Raw genomic sequence first — 20119 nt, 5'->3', positions numbered from 1 at the left:
CTGAAACCCTCATCCGTGCCTTTGTTACCTCCAGACTCGACTATTCCCAACGCTCTCCTGGCCCGCCTCCCATCTTCCACCCTCCAGAAACTTGAGCTTCTCCAAAACTCTGCTGCCCGTATCATAATTCGCACCAAGTCCCGTTCACCCATCAATGCTCGATGACCTGCATTGGCTGCTGGTCTGGCAACGCCTCAGTTTAAAAATTCTCATCCTTGTGTTCAAATCCCTCCATGGCATCGCCCTTCCCTATCTCTATAACTTCCTCCAACTCTCCGAGATCCCTGTGCTTCTCCAGTTCTGGCCTCTTGCTCATCCCCTATTTTAATCGCTCCACCATTGGTGGCTAGGCTTTCAGCTGCCAAGGCCCTAAGCACTGGATTTCCCTCTGTAAACTTCTCGGCCTCTACCTCTCTCTCGTTAATTTGAGAGATTGGTAATCTCTGCAAGCTATCGGGATCGACTGCAAACCAATATGGTGGGAATATTGTGTTTAATCAGAGTTTAAGACAGAATATAACACACTAGTTATACAGCAAAAACATACGACTGTGACAAGCAGCTCCTACCGGTCCCGATCAGACAGACGGCTGGCGTGTGCAAACAGTTCTCCAGCTTTCAGCCTTCCCCTTGTCTAGACCCCCCAAGAGTGTTTGACTTCGATGAGCGTGGGTCCACTCTCGAAAGAATGTTCGACCAGCTCACTCTTGTTTGTTTCTCCCCTTCACCGTCTGTGTGAATGAACCTTCATGGGGGGGAGTCTCATGTCCTTTGCCAATTTATCCTCCTTGTTTTTACATTTTGAAGGTTCCTCCATTGGAATTCGTCTTATCTCTTTGTCTGTATCCTCCCTGGCACAGCAAGTACAAGGCCTGACCTCGTCCCCTCTCCATCAAGAGGCCCACGTCAGCGTTGTCTTGCTCATCCTGCCGTTATCCAAACTATCTCCCTTTAATCTAACAGACTGTTCCATCCTGAGATGGATACCTTAACTCCCCTAAATTCCTTTTATTCTATGTCTTTTATTTATACTAATTAACTTTTAATTATCTTCACAAGCAGTACTATTAACATAGAAACATAGAAGATAGGAGCAGGAGTAGGCCATTCGGTCCCTCGAGCCTGCTCCGCCATTTAATGAGATCATGGCTGATCATCCAAATTCAGAACCCTGTCCCTGCTTTCTCCCCATATCCCTTGATCCCTTTAGCCTTAAGAAATATATCTAACTCCTTCTTGAATATATTTAATGAATTGGCCTCAACTGCCTTCTGTGGTAGAGAATTCCACAGGTTCACCACTCTCTCTGGGTGAAGAAATTCCTCTTCATCTCAGTCCTAAATGGCTTACCCCTTATCCTTAGACTGTGACCCCTGGTTCTGGACTCCCGCCATCGGGAATATCCTTCCTGCATCTAGTCTGTCTAGTCCTGTTAGAATTTTATAAGTTTCAATGAGATCCCCTCTCGTTCTTGTAAACTCTAGCGAATATAAGCCTAATGGACCCAATCTCTCCTCATACGTCATTCCTGCCATCCCAGGTATCAGGCTGGTGAATCTTCGCTGCTCTCCCTCCATGGTAAGAACATCCTTCCTCAGATAAGGCGACCAAAACTGCACACAATACTCAAGGTGTGGTCTCACCAAGGCCCTGTACAACTGCGGCAAGACATCCTTGCTCCTGTACTCGAATCCTCTCGCTATGAAGGCCAACATACCATTTGACCATTTGCCGCCTTAACCGCCTGCTGCACCTGCATGCTTACCTTCAGCGACTGGTGCACAAGGACACCCAGGTCTCGTTGCACTTCCCCTTATCCCAATCTATTGCCGTTCAGATAATAATCTGTCTTCCTGTTTTTGCCACCGAAGTGGATAACCTCGCATTTATCCACATTATACTGCATCTGCCATGCTTCTGCCCAATCACCCAACCTGTCCAAATCATACTGGAGTTTCTCGGCATCCTCCTCACAGCACACACGCCCACCCAGCTTTGTGTCGTCTGCAAACTTGGAGATATTACATCTAGTTCCCTCGTCTAGATCATTTATATATATTGTGAATAACTGGGGTCCTAGGACCGATCCCTGCGATACCCCACTAGTCACTGCCTGCCACTCGAAAAAAGAGCCATTTATTCCAACTCTTTGTTTCCTGTCTGCCAACCAGTTCTTTATCCAATCAGTACCTTACCCCCAATCCCATGTGCCATAACTTTACACGCTAATCTCTTATGCGGCACCTTATCGAAAGCCTTCTGAAAGTCCAAATACACCACATCCACTGGTTCTCCCTTATCTATTCTACCAGTTACATCCTCAAAAAATTCCAGTAGATTAGTCAAGCACGATTTACCTTTTGTAAATCCATGTTGACTTTGTCCGATCCTGTCACTGTTTTCCAAGTGCTCTGCTATTACATCTTTTATAATGGACTCTAGCATTTTCCCCACTACCGATGTCTGGCTTACCGGTCTGTAATTCCCTGTTTTCTCTCTACCACCTTTTTTAAATAGTGGGGTTACATTAGCTACCCTGCAATCCATGGGAACTATTCCAGAGTCTATAGAATTTTGGAAGATGACCAGCAATGCATCTACTCTTTCTAGGGCCACTTCCTGAAGTACCCTAGGATGTGGATCCAGGCCCTGGGGATTTATCAGCCTTCAATGCTGTCAATTTCCCTAACACCATTTCCCTACAAATACTGATTTCATTCAATTCCTCCCTTTCATTAGACCCCATGTTCCCCGACATCTCTGGGAGGTTATTTGTGTCCTCCTTTGTGAAGACAGAACGAAAGTATGTATTTAATTGGTCAGCCATTTCTTGGTTCCCCATTATAAATTCCCCTGATTCTGACTGCAAGGGACCTACGCTTGACTTCACCAATCTTTTTCTCTTCACAGTCAATTTTTATGTTCCCTGCAAGCTTACTCTCATATTCTATTTTCCCCTCTTAATTAATCCCTTTGTCCTCCTTTGCTGAATCCTAAACTGCTCCCAATCCTCGGGTTTGCTGCTTTTTCTGGCCAATTTATATGACCTCTCCTTGGATCTTATGCTGTCCCTAATTTTTCTTGTTAGCCACGGTTGAGTCACCTTTTTTGTTTTATTTTTATGCCAAACAGGGATGAACAAATTCTGTAGTTCATCCATGCAATCTTTAAATGTTTGCCATTGCTTATCCACCGTCAACCCTTTAAGTAACGTTCCCCAATCCATCCTAGCCAACTCGCGCCTCATACCATCGTAGTTTCCTTTATTTAAATTCAGGACCCTAGTCTCTGAGTCAACTACTTCACTCTCCATCTGAATGAAGAATTCTATCATATTATGATCGCTCCTCCCCAAGGCACCTTGCACAACAACATTGCTAATTAATCCTTTCTCATTACATAATATCCAGTCTAAGATGGCCTGATCTCCAGTTGGTTCCTCGACATATTGGTTCCGGAAACCATCCCGTATACACTTTAGGAATTCCTCCTCCACAGCATTGTTACTAATTTGGTTAGCCTAACCTATATGTAGATGAAAGTCACCCATGATAACTGCTGTGCCCTTATTGCACGCATCTCTAATTTCCCGTTTAATGCCAACCCCAACCTCAGCATTACTGTTTGGGGGGCTGTGTACAACTCCCACTAATGTTTTCTGCCCCATGGTATTCCTCAGCTCTACCCATACAGATTCCACATCATCAGAGCTAATGTCCATCCTTACTATTGTGTTAACCTCCTCTTTAACCAGCAATGCTACCTGACCTCCTTTTCCTTTTTGCCTGTCTTTCCTGAATATTGAATACCCCTGGATGTTGAATTCCCAGCCTTGGTCACCCTGGAGCCATGTCTCCGTAATTCCAATTACATCATATCCGTTTACATCTATTTGCACAGCTAATTCATCCACCTTATTGCGAATGCTCCTCGCATTAAGACACAAAGCCTTCAGGCTTGTTTTTTTAACACTCTTGGTCCTTTTTAGAATTATTATTTACTGTAGCCCTGTTTGATTTACACCCTTGATTTCTCTGCCTTCCACTTCTGCTTTCCTCCTTCCTGTATTTTGTTTCTATCCTTGCTTCCCTTTCCTCTGTCTCCCTGCACAGGTTCCCAACCTCCTGCCATTTTAGTGTAAACCCTCCCCAACAGCACCAGCAAACACTCCCCCGGGACATCGGTCCCAGTCCCACCCAGGTGCAAACCATCCAGTTTGTACTGGTCCCACCTCCCCCAGAACCGGTTCCAATGTCCCAGGAATTTGAATCCCTCCCACTTGCACCATTCCTCTAGCCACGTATTCATCTGAAATATCCTTCTATTTCTACTCTGGCTAGCACGTGACACTGGTAGCAATCCTGAGATTACTACCTTTTGAGGTCCTATTTTTTAATTTACCTCCTAACTCCCTATATTCAGGTTTTAGGACCTCATCCTGTTTTTTTACCTATATCGTTGGTACCTATATGCACCACGACAACTGGCTGTTCATCCTCCCCCTCCAGAATGCCCTGCAGCTGCCCCGAGACATCCTTGACCCTTGCACCAGGGAGGCAACATACCATCCTGGAGACTAGTTTGTGGCCGTAGAAACGTTTATCTATTCCCCTTACAATAGAATCGCCTATCGCTATAGCTCTCTCACTCTTCCCTCCCGTCCTGTGCAGCAGAACCAGCCATGGTGCCAGGAAGTTGGCTGTTGCTGCCTTCCCCCGATAAGCCATCTCCCTCAACAATATCCAAATTGTTATATTCTTTTGAGAGGGGGATGGCCACAGGGGACCCCTGCACTACCTGCTTGCGCCTACTACTCTGCCTGGTGGTCACCCTTTTTTATGTATACAACCAGACCCTGAGTGGAAATGTAGAAAGGCACTGTTCCTGCAGATTACAGCTTTGTATTCAGGCATATCTGTTGAAATATTACAGCAGACTTCCCCTGACTGCTTAATGGGTAAATGTGCCACCATAGAGATCAAGAAGGTCACAGATTTGATTCCTGTGTTGTGCTGAGTTAGTGAATCTCAGCCAGGGTGGTTGTGGAATATTGTAAGTAGTCTGTGTTTTGGATTAGGGTAAAGTGGGTTTGTGGTGAGGTGGGGTGGCGGTGGGGGGAGCAAATCAGCCAGGGCTCTCATGCCTGATTGCCATCCAGTAAAGTGCACATGTGTGGATGTTGGGTTGAGCTTGGTCGTGATGCCATCTGTGGTCACACCTGTGGACCTTTACATGAGTCAAGCAACATACAGGAAACTTTGTGCTACCCAGCACCGACGGGACCGAGCTGCTGCTGTTCCCTCAAAACTGCCAGACACTCCAGAGCTAATGTTGAAACATACGGAGATTTTCATCTCCGTATGAATCAACAAACCCTGTTGCTTAGCAACAGCCTCTAAACAGTCGGCGAGCGTCTCTGTAGCATCTCTAGCTGAAGTTGTTGCTTAGCTACAGACCTTGCAGAGCTTGACTGTTCAAAAAAAGTAAAGAAAAGAAAAAACGGCTCCTGATTTTTGCTGGTGGCTCGAGCTTGCCGGGCAGTTCGCCTCTGGATAACACACAGTTTCCTGTACTCGGCATGATTGGGAACATTTTTTTTTTTCATTCTTGTGTAAAGCAGTTTGCTTTTTATCCTACCAAGATTTATGCTTGTATCAATAAAATGGAATTTTTATCCATGTCTATTTTGATGTGTTTTTAACATGTAAGTTGGGAAAATAATTTGCTTCTGACTTCGAAGTCTGTGAAGGTTCATAAGGTTTAGTTAAATGTGCACAGGCCTTATTATTAGTTGGCCTATGCACGGTTTATGTAGAGAACAGGTATTCTAATGCTACCCAATCAAATCACTTTTTTAAAAGAAAAAACTGCAAATTTATATTACTTAGCCCACTCAATTTGACCTGAGCTGGCCTCTAGGTCAGGTATCATGGCTCAAGTCGTGGTGGAGAGGGGGAGTTCTTCAGAGTTTCCCTGGCAGTGACTTTGGGAAGTCTGCATTATCTTCTTTATTATATATATAAATCGGTACTGTCATTCTGTCTGTCATTCTGTCTGTCATCGCGTGTGCGTCTGGCGGGCTATGTGCTCGAAAGTTACAGGGCGTACCTACGCGCGCGTTACCTCCAAAGAAAGCTTACGCTTCCGAGACGGTTTTAAGCGTATTTACGTTTCGGCTGGGCTAAAATCGTGCCCGCGGTATCCGAAAAACCTTCAACATTCTGCTCATTAGCATCTCATTATCCGCTCATTAGCGACAGAGTGACCTCGAGGTCGACCAATCGTACGGCGGCTTGCTGCCGCGTGCGGCCGGGCCATCCTACGGTCGAGTGACGGGATGATTGACCAATCCTACGCTTTGGTGACCTGACGGTCGACCAATCGGTGCGTGTGTGGGCGGGCCTTATCGTTCTGAACCGAGGTGAGTCGCCACCATCTTGCTTCCATTCTTTTTCCTGCTTTCTGCGTCTTTCTTTTCAAATATACATTTCCACCAAAATAAAATAGAATTTATTAAATTGTTTTAAAAAAAAATAACTCATTTGTAAACCTAACCTGAACATTCTTTTTCCTACCTTTCCCCGTTTTTTTCTTAGGCCTCAAAGCCTGCGCCTTTCTTGCCCAGCTAGGTGATTGCGCTTCTGCTAAGCTCCTCACCCCCCCTCCTCTCTTTTTCCCCCCCCCCCCCCCGGCCGTGTCACGTTACCCAGGGCAACGGCGTCAGCCACGAGGGTCAGGGTGCGCGCGCAGCAGGAGCAGGTGAGACGAGGCGTCTCTGTTCCGCGCTCGGCGGGGGGGGGGGGGGGGCTCGGCCGCCGGCCGTCTCTCAGAGCCGCAATCGGGCTCGGCGGGGGGGGGGGGGGCGGCGGGGCTCGGAGAGCGGGGCTCTCAGCCGGGGTGGGGGGGGCGGGGCTCGGAGAGCGGGGCTCTCGGCCTGGGCCCCCTTCCGCCTTCCCCCCCCGGCCCCCTTCCCCCCCACCCCGGCCCCCTTCCCCCCCACCCCGGCCCCCTTCCCCCCCACCCCGGCCCCCTTTCTCCCCCCCCCCCCTTTGCCCTCTTTTTCCCCCCCCTTCCCTCTTCCTCCCCCCCCCCCACACACAGTCGCCCTCTCTCTCCCCCCCGCCCCCCCCCCCCCCCCCCCCAGTCGCCCCCTCTCTTTCCCCCCCCCCCCCCCCAGTCGCCCCCTCTCTCTTCTCTTTCCCCCCCCCCCCCCCGCCCCCCCAGTCGCTCTCTCTCTCTCTCTCTCTCTCTTCCAACAACAACATGCCCTCGAAAAAGCCTCGGCACCGCCGGGCACTCCAGCTAGTTTAAAATATAGCGGAGTATAACATGAATATTTGCATATTACACAAACTAGGGTTGTATTCCCTGGAATTTGGAAGATTAAGGTGATTTGATTGAAGTTTTCAGGATATTAAGGGGAATTGATGGGGTAGATAGAAACTATTTCTGCTGGTTGGGGAATCGAGGACTAAGGGGGCATAGCCTTAAAATTAGAGCCAGGCCTTTCAGAAATGAATTTAGGAAACATTTGTACATGCAAAGGGTGGTAGAAGTTTGGAACTCTCTTCTGCAAACGCCAGTTGATGTGAGGTCAATTGTTAATTTTAAATCTAAGATTTTTGTTAACCAAAGGTATTAAGGTATATGGAGTTAGGTCACAGATCAACCACGATGCCATTGAAAGGCGGAAGAGGCTCGCGGGGCTAAATGGCCGACTCCTGTTCCTATCTCAACTCCTGGGAAATGTTGTTTTCAATAAATTGTCTCCTTCCCCACACAACCAGACTCTGGGCTGCCCAGCTCAAGACTTGAGGGCCTCCCACCTACATTCCAGGAATTAAGTATTGGTGCCCTGGTTGGGGATTTCGAAAGATTATCATTAAGGGAAATATTTCAATTTAATAGTTAAAGGATAATCAGATTTATTTTAAAACTATATTGATTATGGTATAATGCACACCATTATATTTGTAAGCCATAGTTGAATTGAACAAAAGGTGCTGTGTGTGCCCAAGTTACTTGTACCGCTAAAGCTGAAATAATTGTTTAAAATGCCAGAAAGTACTCCTAATACAGCACAATCGTATTGTGCAATAGAGGAGTTAATGTTCAGAAACTGCTATTTATAACTGACACGGATAATTTTGTGATTTTACTGTAAATACTAATGATTTTGGAATAACAATTTTCCATCAGTGGCCTCTGTTAGTGATGTGGAATACTATTTACTTTTGAGTGTTTGTTTATGTTTGATATTCAGCTAGGTTCCAGCCCTCTAACAAAGGTTTTTTTATTATCTGAATCACTTTTGTTAAGACTTTCCATTGTAATTCAATACAAAGTGAGGCATGGTGTCATTATAGCACAGATTTACATATTGCAGCATGTTGTCTCAACCAAATTAATTGAAGTAATTCAATGAAAAATTTTCATTTTTTTCTTATAGCCCACTAAAGATAAGCTGATTGATCACTACCTTGGACGTAGCCCAGATGACCCAGCACTTGATGGAACTTATTTCAGGTAAAAGTTGAGAATGCTCTTCATTGACTCGATGTATTTGAACAGTAAAAGAAATAGCTGCAACAGTGGGTTAGTGTATTAATGTGCTGCACCATGGAGTGATAGGACGTGCGTTTGGCCCCAAGACTGTGCACACTTTCTGTGAGGAGAGACCGAACATGTATCAACTTGTGCCTTTCTCTCTTTCCTGCTACTGACCAGTTATCGAATGCCATTGGGAATTGGGCTCTTGATTGACCTTGACTGCTGCTTTTCCACCAAGAGGTCATGGGTTTGTGCTGTTGAGGCAAGTCTAGCACAATAGAGGTTTGTCTCTTTAGTGGGTTGTTGATAGAAAGTCATATGGCATGAGCTCATTTGTGTCAGTTTAGTGGAATACTGCTCCAACCTTTCTGGTTTTGTCCCTCCTGATTATAATTTAATTTAAACCTGTTTGGGATTACATCAGTCCCATACTTCCAGCTGGGTATCTTTCGTGAATTGCCTTTCTGTTGGGATAAAGAAGGAACAAAGGATTTGAAACAACGAGCTATTAAATAAATAACAACTAGTTATGGAAATCCAAACTTTTACTGAAGTTGGCATTATTGTAATTTGTTGTCAGCAGCAGGGTAGCCAAATAGTGGTATAGCACTGGCCAGAAGCACAGTAAAACTTCACTGTTGTCTAATACTTCAACTGTCAACACTTGTCGAGTGTCAGTCGTGGCTCAGTTGGTAGCACTCTCGCCTCTGAGTTAGACGGTTGTGGGTTCACGTCCCACTCCAGAGACTTGAGCACAAATCTAGGCTTACATTCCATGGAGTGCTGCACTGTCAGAGATGCCGTCTTTCGGATGAGACGTTAAACCGAGGCTCCGTCTGCGCTCTCAAGTCGACATAAAAGAACCCACGACGCTATTTTGAAGAAGAGCAGCGGAGTTATCCGCGGTATCCTGGCCAACATTTATCCCTCAATCTATTTTTAGTGATGTTGATTATCTGGTCATTGTCATATTGGTGTGGGAGCCTGCTGTGTGCAAATTGGCTGCCGCGTTTCCTACATTACAACAGTGACTTCACTTCAAAATGTACTTCATTGGTGTAAAGTGCTTTGGGACGTCCTGAGGTTGTGAAAGGTGCTATATAAATGCAAGTCTTTCTTTTCTTTCTTTAACTGTACTTTTAGCAATTCATTAATTTTTCTCTGTGATCTTTTCTATTTGGGCAGTATGATGGTGTAGCTCCCTGGCATTAACATTTGATCTCCGTTTGTATGCACCAGTAATGAAAGTAACATTTTGCCATTCAAATTTAAGGGATGTTTGAGGGACCAAAATTAAGAATTGAGCATTGGGATTGAAGGACTCGGGAGATGACACTATTCTACTTGAAAAAGCACTGATGATTTCAAGATGTTTAGTATATGAAATGTAAAACTATAGAGCCAAGTTTATAAAAAAAAAAAGAAAAAAAGAACCTCTGCATTATATTAAAAATCCGACACCCTACATGAAAAATTAAAATATATTCCTGCCCCCCTCGATCGTAAATTACTTCAGCTGAACTTTTTAATTTAGTTTGAAGTGTTCAAGGATTAAACTACATTACAACAGGGACTAAGCTTCAAAAGTACTTCATTGCCTATAAAGCACTTTGGAATGTCCTGAGATTGTGAAAGGCTCGATATAAATGCAAGTTGTTTTTCTTTTCTTTATACCGAGTTGGAGATACACCCTCATGTATTGAAGGAAAGTCACACGTGTCCTTAATGACTGTCCAGAGCATCGCACCATTCTCATTGGAAAGCCTAAAATGGAAAACACACTCCACACTACAGGAAACTTTTTTTTTAAATCCAGGACCGACGTGGTGCCGGTTGATCAAAAAGTCCGTATTACAGAGAAGTATACTTACCAAGGTACGAGAGCCCCGGTTACACGGCACTTGTGCAGGACTCCCGGTTACACGGCCACAGATCCAGGCGTCCCTGTTGCACGGCCACAGGTGCAGGAACCCTGGTTACACGGCCACAGGTGCAGGAACCCTGGTTACACGGCCACAGGTGCAGGAACCCTGGTTACACGGCCACAGGTGCAGGAACCCTGGTTACACGGCCACTAATATATAGTAAAACTTACCTGAACCTACTCCTGAATTTTGCCGGTTAAGAGGTTTCCGGATATTTAGGTGCCGGTTAAAAGAGAATTTCCTGTAATTCAGACCCGTAGAGCACAACTCTGCTGACACTCTGGGGGGAATTTTGCCAGCCCTGGGGAGGCAGGTATGGAGGCGGGACTGCTTGGAAAATGGCAGAAACGGAGCCGGTACCGAACCCGCTCCCAACCTGCCTCCGTCTCCTGGAGGCGGGAAGGGGATTACAACCAATTAACTGCCAGTTAACAGGCAGTTAAGAGGCTTATCCCCATTTAACCCCTGCAAGTGCGGGCTTCCCGACGGCTGCAAACCTCGCCAGGGTCAGCGAGGTGAGCAGTGGGTCTGCGGGGGTGAGAGGGGTCCAAAAGTGCGCAGTGGGGGCGAGTGATGGGTGCAAGTGTGGAGAGGTAAGTATGAGGTGAGTGTAAAGTGTTAGAAAAAGTTTACTTACCTTTGTTTCTTCCTGCAGGCTTCAACACTTGGGGATCCGGAGGTGCCTCATCTCAACGGCAGAGATGACAGAATGGCTGCTGCATTCTCAGATGCAGCAGCCATCTGATTTCTGCTGAGGAAAGAGGTTTGGTGAGTCTTCAGTACAAGGGCTCACCTTAGAACAGAGATTGTTAGTGTTTGACAGCTTCTCAAAGTTTGACAGATGAAACGTCATACGCTGACATCCTCTGTCACCGGCTTTCCCTTAATTGGCTGGCTAAGCCTGCAGGGCGGGCTTAACCAGGACAATCAAGGGAAAATAGTGGGTTGGCTGGACGTCGTTTGGGGAGGGACTGAAACCCGACAACCAGCAGTCCCACCTCCAACGTGCTCCCATTGACAAACCCAGCCCCCTCTTGCTGTAAGGAGCCTGGCAGACTGGTTTCAGTGCAGTATGGGTGGCCTGTTTATGGGGGAGAATGATCTTAGTTTTGTGAACCTGTGCTATTTTAAACTTTGCCCTGTAACCTTTTTAAGTAAACCTTCTTATCACAGCATTTGTGCAGTAGCAAAAGTACAAATTAACACCGATAAATATTCATCAATAATTAGCCCATACCAATTTGCAAGGGACCTGGCAGTAAAAGTGGTAATATGTCACCAAGTAAAAGCAGTATTATTTTAAATGAAGATCATGCTTCTAAAAAGGACCCACTGATAATTAGTGTTTTGGCAAGTTCACGGCTATTCACTTGAAGGAGGAAAAATGTTGAAGCTCAACAGTAACCTGAGATTTATTGCATATTTTGTGATGGATTGCAACATTGTTAAATTATATTAGTAAACCAAAAGCTGGATGTAGCACTTGTTGTGCTACCCATATGAAGTATCCTTCTGAATAAGCATATAAGAATATAACACATGGAACAAGAAGCCTGCAGACTGCAATCTGAACTGCTTGAATCCCCAGTTTGCTTAGTGTCCTGCAGGAGGTGAATAACCACGAATTAAAATTCCACATAGATAAAGCTTTGAAATTTCTCCCTGACCTCCGAAACTAACTGAACTACAAGATCAGTTTATTGTTGCAGTTATGTTATGTAGTGCTGAGCAGTTCCACTCCACATGTTAGTTTCTGCACTTCTGAAATCACAACCTAGAGAAAGTCCAAACCAGTTACACACCAGGACCAGAAATTCTGAAATCAGGATAAATTATGATAGTCTTGTAAGCTTTAATCCTACTCTTAAGCAAATAGTCATCTAGCTTTTTTAAAGAAGGTAATCACCTCTGAATATTCATGGTTCCGCCCTTGCCCCATTGCCCCTTTTCTCATCTATATGTCGCCTGTTGGCAACATTATCCATAATGTTTCCATATATATGCTAATGATGACCAACTTTACCTTTCCATCAACACCATGAATCCCAGGACTTGAACACTTAATCTAGGCCAATGCTTCAGTGCAATACTGACTGAGTGCCGCATTAACGCAGGTTTTGTTTTTTGGAAGAAATGCCTACTTCTGCCTCCAAAATATTGCCACCTCTTCTTCACCCATGAAGTGTCGAGTAGGGATGAAAGGTCCTGCCTGAAATCTGAATCTAGCTTTCTCTTTAAGAGGTAGGTTTTAGGGAGCATCTTAAAGGAGGAAAGAGAGGCGGAGAGGTTTAGGCAGGGAATTCCAGAGCTTGGGGTCTTGGCAACAGAAGGCACGGCCACCAATACTGGAGCGATTATAATCCGGGATGCTCAAGGGCAGAATTAGAGGAGCACAGATATCTCTGGGGTTGTAGGGCTGGAGGAGATTAGAGATGGGGAGGAGCGAGGCCATGGAGGAATTTGAAAACAAGGATGAGAATTTTAAAATCGAGACGTTGCTTAACCAGGAGCCAGTGTAGGTCAGCGAGCACAGGGGTGATGGGCAAACGGAACTTGGTGCGAAAAGCTTTTGGTCATCTGTCCTAATTTCTCCTTATGTGGCTCGGTGTCAAATTCTTTGTCTTAATACTCCTGTGCAGCGCCTTGGGACGTTTTACTACGTTAAAGGCGCTATATAGGTGTTTTGGTGGTGGTGTTTGTTTATGAATGTCCTGCTCTGCAAAGTAACATACACTGTAATGCATTGAGCAGGTGAAAACCATTTGCTCATTAAGCCTATTCTTCTAAACCTCCCATTGGGTACCTTACTGTGATTATAGAGCTAATAGCCCCGTATTTGCTTTAGTACAGGAAATCTGCCATGATTCCATAATTTGATTATTTGCTTTAGTTATTAAAAATTCCTAAATTTGCTTCTTTCCTTTTGAAACCCTTAACTTAAAACAATATCCCTTGGTCCTTGCTCTTGAACAACTTTCCTGGATTCAAATTCTCTAAACCTGTAAAAATCTCAAACTCTCCTGATGTCTTTCCTCCTCTGTTACTGCAAACATACCATCATTTAATGTATACTCCACATTTTTATATCCTCTCACTGAATCTAATAACTTTTACACTTATCTGTGTTGAATTACATCTGCCAGTTCTCTGCCCATTGATTTAGCTTCTCCAAGTCCCTTTGGGTTATTGCACATCAGCCTCTTCATCCATATTGATGTCATCTGTAAACCTAGACACATTGGACATTATTCTATCCTCTTGAGTCTTTTATAACATTTAAGCACACTGGTATTTCCAGTGCTACATATTTTCATTCCAGATTTGAGATTTACAATGTTTATTTTTATCTCAATTACCATGATTCACATGATATGTTGAGCATTCACTGATTGCTTCTGCAAAATTGTTTGTACTTTCATGCCTTCCCTTTTGGTTTTCCCAATCTGTCAACACTGTCTATCTCCTGATTATCCCAGGTCCTTTGTATTTGGTTTTTAAAAAAAAGATAGACTTGCATTTATATAGCACCTTTCACAACCTCCAGACATCCCAAAACGCTTGAAGTGTAGTCGTTGTTGTAATGTAGGAAACATCAGTCAATTTGCGCACTGCAAGGTCCCAAACAGCAATGTGATAATGATCAGATAATCTGTGTTAGTGATGTTAGTTGAGGGATAAATACTGGCCAGGGCACCAATATGGGGTGGAACTTGAATCCACAATCTTGTGACTCAGGCAAGAGTGCTACCACTGAGCCATAACTAACACACAATAAATTATTACTTAAGTTTATCCTTGCTATCTGTTCATTACTTCTCGTACAATTCATAGCTGTCCTTTCATCCTTATCAGTACTACCACTCCTCTTCCTAGTGTAACAGGTCCACCTTTACAAAACATTTTATACCATCTCTTGCTCATCTACTTCATCCATGTTTTTGCAGTGATACTGTCAATATTTTCTTAGCTGCAATTGCCTCTAGTTCAAATAATTTATTCCAAACAATCCTTGGGTAAAAGAGTGTTTATAATCCAGATAGCTATTGTGATAATGGGTAGTGATTAGAATTTACCATAGAAAAACACAAGCGGTTGGCTAATCCGAGATGAACACATGCTACATGAATACTTTCCCCAAAGGAGGTAAGCACCATCTACTTTGAAAAGTCACTGATTTACCAGAGGCTGCATGTCACAAGCTTGCTGCTTTATTTGCATCACTGTGGCAACTCTGTCCAGACTCTGAAGAGCACATCTTACTGACATAAACAAAAATGTCAATCAAACAATACTGATGGTGAAACAAATGACACCCACCAAGTTTTAGAAATGGCAGAAAGTATTATTACACCCATGACTGTATTCCTGATGTATACTAATCAACTCATGTAAAATAAGTTAAAAGCTACAGCACATATCACTGTTTACTTAAAATGATACTGTTCACTAATTCTCATATCTGTGTTTACCATAGCTCACAGGCTGAATGTTTTCAAAGTGAAGTTTTTAATAACTTAAATATTCTTCAAAGTCAACACCACTTATCTTGCTGTATCTCTCTTTATATTTACATTCCTCTGTTGAACTTGGGCAGGATTTCCTAAAAGCTCTTAGCAACAGCTGTTTGCTTATGTGCATTTACCCTCTTCCATCAAAATCAGTTTAATTGAGTCCCAGTGAATGTGTTTTTGTTATGTGCCAACAACTTTTTCCCCCATCTAGTTGCTTGCAAATTGTCCCTCCTGTATAAATTAATTGCTTCCTGTGCACACTGCCTGCGGTGCATTAGCTGAACACTTAAGGGGTGACAGTGGGCATACTAAACATTGATCTGTGTCCCTGGGGTAGGGAAGGAGAAAAAAATCCAGCAAGGGTTCCTGCTTCTGATCTTTAATTAGACGTCCCTGCGAGGAAGTCTATACGTGTACACACTGGGTAATGGTAGGATTACCATTGGCTGTTTATCCTTGAGGTTAAATAACTTGTATGTATGCGCTACCTATACTCTCAGCCAAGGAATGACCATATGTGCAAGGTTGGACAAGATTACCATAAACAAAAGCCAAGGTTTGAAGGTAACAAAATAGGAACAGTGCAACCATATTCAATATAATTTGATGTTTTAGATTACTATGCCTGTAGGTGGCAGATGCATTTTAATGTGGATTAGTGCAAAAACATTAGTGTTGGAGCAAGAAACCAAAAGATGATTTACATATTAGAGGAACATGGAATAGTCATACAGTAACATCTTATGGATAAATCTATGAAACAGTCACACCATTGCTTGGCTGTTATAAAATAGACAATTAAGATATGGACTGCATTGCCAGAGGGATAGAGTACCTCAAAGGAAAGTTGTACTGTTGCTGTATGAGGTATTGAGCAGACCCAATTTGGAATACTGTATGCAGTCTGGTCGCCTAATTGTAGGAAAGGTATTAATGTGCTTGATGAGTTACAAAGCTAGTAATGATTCTGATATTGGGACTTTAAAAGGAAAGCTTAGCAAGTTGGGCTTGTTCTTATTGTAGAGAAGACTTCAAGGTGATTGCATTTGTAACATTGGGATTTTTACCTATTTGAGTTTGAAGGGAGTTTTCTTCAATTTATATAAAAATGTTGCTGATAGTCAGGTTGATGTTACAAACAGTTAATTCCCAGTGTTACAATGTACTTTTCTAACTTCTAACATAAAAAGCTTGTAGACCCTTCATGGGTGGTTGGTTGGGGAATGTTAATGAGGGGAAATGAGCTCGGCATTAAATCTGTTTATTTTTACGCAGCCTTTGATCCGGGGACAGTGGGAGGCCATTGAGAACATTGCACAATTTATAAGTATATTAGGGGCAAGAGGATAACCAGGGAAAGAGTAGAGCCCATTAGGGACCAAAGTGACAATCTGTGTGTGGAGCCGTAGATGTAGGTGAGGTTTTAAATGAATATTTTGCATCGGGTGTGTTCACTATGGAGAAGTGTGATGGAAGCATAGAAATCAGGCAGGGGGATTGTGATATACTTGAACAAAATAGTATTGAGAGGGCGGAGGTACTAGCGGTTTTAGCAGGCTTAAAAGTGGATAAATCCCCAGGCCCTGACTGGATGTATCCCAGGCTGCTGTGTGAGGCAAGGGAGGCGATTGCAGGGGCTCTGACACATTTTCAGAATCTCTCTGGCCACGGGAGGTGCCAGAGGACTGGAGGACAGCTAACGTAGTACCGTTGTTCAAGAAGGGTAGTAAGGATAAACCAGGGAATTACAGGCCAGTGAGCCTAACATCAGTGGTAGAGAAATTATTGGAAAAAATTCTGAGGGACAGAATTAGTCTCCACTTGGAGAGGCAGGGATTAATCGGGGATAGTCGGCATGGCTTTGTCAGGGGGAGATCATGTCTGACCAGTTTGATTGAATTTTGAGAGGGGGTGACTAGGTGTATGGATGAGGGTAGTACAGTTGATGTAGTCTACATAGACTTCAGTGAGGCTTTTGACAAAGTCCCACATGGGAGACTGGTCAAGAAGATAAGAGCCCATGGGATCCAGGGCAATTTGGCACATTGGATCCTGAATTGGTTTAGTGGCAGGAGGCAGAGGGTAAGGTTGTTTTTGTGACTGGAAGCCTGTGTCCAGTGGTGTACCGCAGGGATCGGTGCTGGATCCTTTGCTGTTTGTAGTGTACATTAATGATTTAGATATGAATGTAGGAGGTATGATCAGTAAGTTCGCAGATGACACAAAAATTGGTGGAGTGGTAAATAGCGAGGAGGGAAGCCTCAGGCTACAGGACGATATAGACGAGTTGGTCAGATGGGCAGAACAGTGGCAAATGGAATTTAACCCTGAAAAGTGTGAGGTGATGCATTTTGGGAGGACTAACAAGGCAAGGGAATACACAATGAATGGTAGGATCCTAGGAAGGACAGAGGATCAGAGGGACCTTGGTGTTCATGTACATAGATCCCTGAAGGCAGCAGGACAGGTAGATAATAAGGTGGTTAAAAAGGCATATGGGATACTTGCCTTCATTAGCCGAGGCATAGAATATAAGAGCAGGGAGGTTATGATGGAGCTGTACAAAATGCTAGTTAGGCCACAGCTGGAATACTGTGTGCACTTCTGGTCGCCACACTATAGGAGGGATGTGATTGCATTGGAAAGGGTGCAGAGGAGATTCACCAGGATGTTACCTGGGCTGGAGCGCTTCAGCTATGAAGAGAGACTGGACAGGCTGCGGTTGTTTTCCTTAGAGCGGAGAAGGCTGAGGGGGGAACCTGATTGAGGTATACAAAATTATGAGGGGCATGTAGATAGAAAGGAACTTTTCCCCTTAGTAGAGGGGTCAATAACCAGGGGACATAGTTTTAAGGTAATGGGCAGGAGGTTTAGAGGGGATTTGAGGAAAAACTTTTTCACCCAGAGGGTGGTTGGAATCTGGAACTCACTGCCTGGAAGGGTGGTAGGCAGGAACCCTCACAACATTCAAGAAGCATTTAGATGAGCACTTGAAACGCCATAGCATACAAGGCTACGGACCAAGTGCTGAAAAATGGGATTAGAATAGACAGGGCTTGATGGCCGGCGCGGACACGATGGGCCGAAGGGCCTCTTTCTGTGCTGTATAACTCTGTGACAACCATTTGCACCTTTAATACTAGAATGGGTTTAATTCAATATGTCCAGCGTGGTGGGTTGGGTTGGGGTGAGGTGGAGGGCAGGTGGCTAAACAGACTGTGCTCCCATACCAAGAAAAGCTGCTTCTTTCAAGATTTTGTTTTGATTGCGTGTGTGTCTCAAACAGACAATGCTGGCAATACTCAGCAGATCAGGCAGCATCTGTGGAGAGGGAGACAAACAAAGCTAACGATTAAACGTCTCCACAGATGCTGTCAGACCTGCTGAGTATTTCCAGCATTTTCTGTTTTATTTCAGATTTCCAGCATCCACAGTAATTTGCTTTTGTATCAGCATTGTTTCATTTCATTCATTTTTTTTTGAAGAGTTAATTGGCTAAAAGATTACAATGGATTATTTAAATGTTTCATTTATTCAGGTATTGTTTTCACTCCTTTGCTTTCAGTAAATCGGAGATTATCTCGCCCCTGGATGACCTAGCCTTTGACATGTACCAGGATCCCGAGGTGGCCCAAATAATACGTAAATTGGATGAAGAGAAACATGAAGCAGTTAAACATGAGCGCTATGATTTTGCAAAGAAACTTAAACAAGCCGTAGCTGACCTCCACAAGGTAAAGTGCAATATTCAGATATAGAGTATTATCAAACTACAGTTAGACCTACTTATTCCTGATTATGTAAGAAGCAGTTGCATTGTAGATCAGGACATTATCACAATTATGATTTGCATATTGAGCATTAGATTGATTTTTGTGGATAATTAATGTTGGAAATGTATCCAACCACTGTTTGAATATGTAAAACCGATCATGATTGCACTCATTTTTTGGATTTCTGTCTTGATGGTTTATTACTGGTATTTTAGGAAAAATTGTAAAATTTACCAAACACGGCTATCTGAAAGTGAGTTACAGGAAACTTTGGTTTGTCCGGAAGTTAACTGTCCGGAATGCTCGATCCACCGGCAAAATTCAGGAGTCGGTTCAGTAAGTTTTTTTTTCTTTTCGTTGCTTTTTTTTCCACCAGTCAGGCTCTGCAAGGTCTAACTAAAGCTGTTGCTTAGCTACAGAGACGCTTGCAAGCTACGGCCGACTGTTTAGAAGCTGTTGCTAAGCAACAGGGTTTGTTGCTAGATACGGAGCTCAAAAGCTTCCATATGTTTTAACATTAGCGCTGGTTTGTCCGGCAGTTTTGATGGGGCGGCAACAGCTCGGTCCCGTCGGTGCCGGATATCACAAAGTTTCCTGTACAACACAATTCCATTGAAGGGTTCTTAATGTCTTAATAGTTTCTGAGGCCCCCCTCCATCTTCTCGAGTGGATATGAAAGATCTCATGTCATTATTTGAAGAAAAGCTGGGGAGTTTCTCAGTATCCTGGCCAATATTTAGCCATCAATCAATTCTAGATTAGCTCATCATTCATATCATTGTTATCTGTGAGACCTTGGTGTGTGCAAGTTGGCTGCTAATAAAGGAACAATGGCTAGACTTTAAAAGTAATTTATTGCTGTAATGCACTTTGGGATGTGAGGACATGGAAAAACACTACTTAACTACAAAAGTCAAAGCACTGTGGATGCTGGAAATCTGAAATAAAAACAGAAAATGCTCTCCATACTCAGCAGGTCAGAACATGGAGCTGGAGTAGGCCATTCGGCCCCCCGAGCCTGCTCCGCCATTCAATGAGATCATGGCTGATCCTCTACCTCAACTGCACTATCTCCATATCCCTTGATTCCCTTAATATCTAAAAATCTATCGATCTCTGTCTTGAATATACTTAATGACTGAGCCCCCACAGCCCTCTAGGGTAGCAAATTCCAAAGATTCATCATCCTTTTGAGTGAAGAAATTTCTCCTCATCTAAAATGGCCGACCCCTTATTCTGGGACTGTGAGCCCCTGGTTCTAGACTCCCCAGCCAGGGGAAACATCCTTCCTTCATCTATCCTGTCAATCCCTGTAAGAATATTGTCTGTTTCAATGAGATCAGCTCTCATTCTTCTAAAC

At 43.9% G+C, this 20119-nt stretch overlaps 1 protein-coding gene across 8 annotated transcripts in view; it reads left to right on the top strand.

Annotated features, from left to right (window-relative positions):
* The window catches only part of cep104 (centrosomal protein 104), a 326262-nt gene that overhangs the window by 20639 nt on the left and 285504 nt on the right, over positions 1 to 20119 (top strand). For all 8 annotated transcript variants that reach the window (XM_085966835.1, XM_085966834.1, XM_085966831.1 and 5 more), the window contains 2 exons: positions 8450 to 8526; positions 18552 to 18720. In XM_085966835.1, the coding sequence (XP_085822961.1) occupies positions 8450 to 8526; positions 18552 to 18720 (246 nt within the window). The remainder of the gene's footprint in view (positions 1 to 8449; positions 8527 to 18551; positions 18721 to 20119) is intronic.

The sequence above is a fragment of the Somniosus microcephalus genome, chromosome 25, assembly GCF_052327205.1.
Source record: "Somniosus microcephalus isolate GS21.2 chromosome 25, FLI_Smic_1.0, whole genome shotgun sequence".
In the NCBI taxonomy this organism is placed as follows: domain Eukaryota; kingdom Metazoa; phylum Chordata; class Chondrichthyes; order Squaliformes; family Somniosidae; genus Somniosus; species Somniosus microcephalus.
This window is presented reverse-complemented; position numbering and strand designations above follow the sequence as displayed.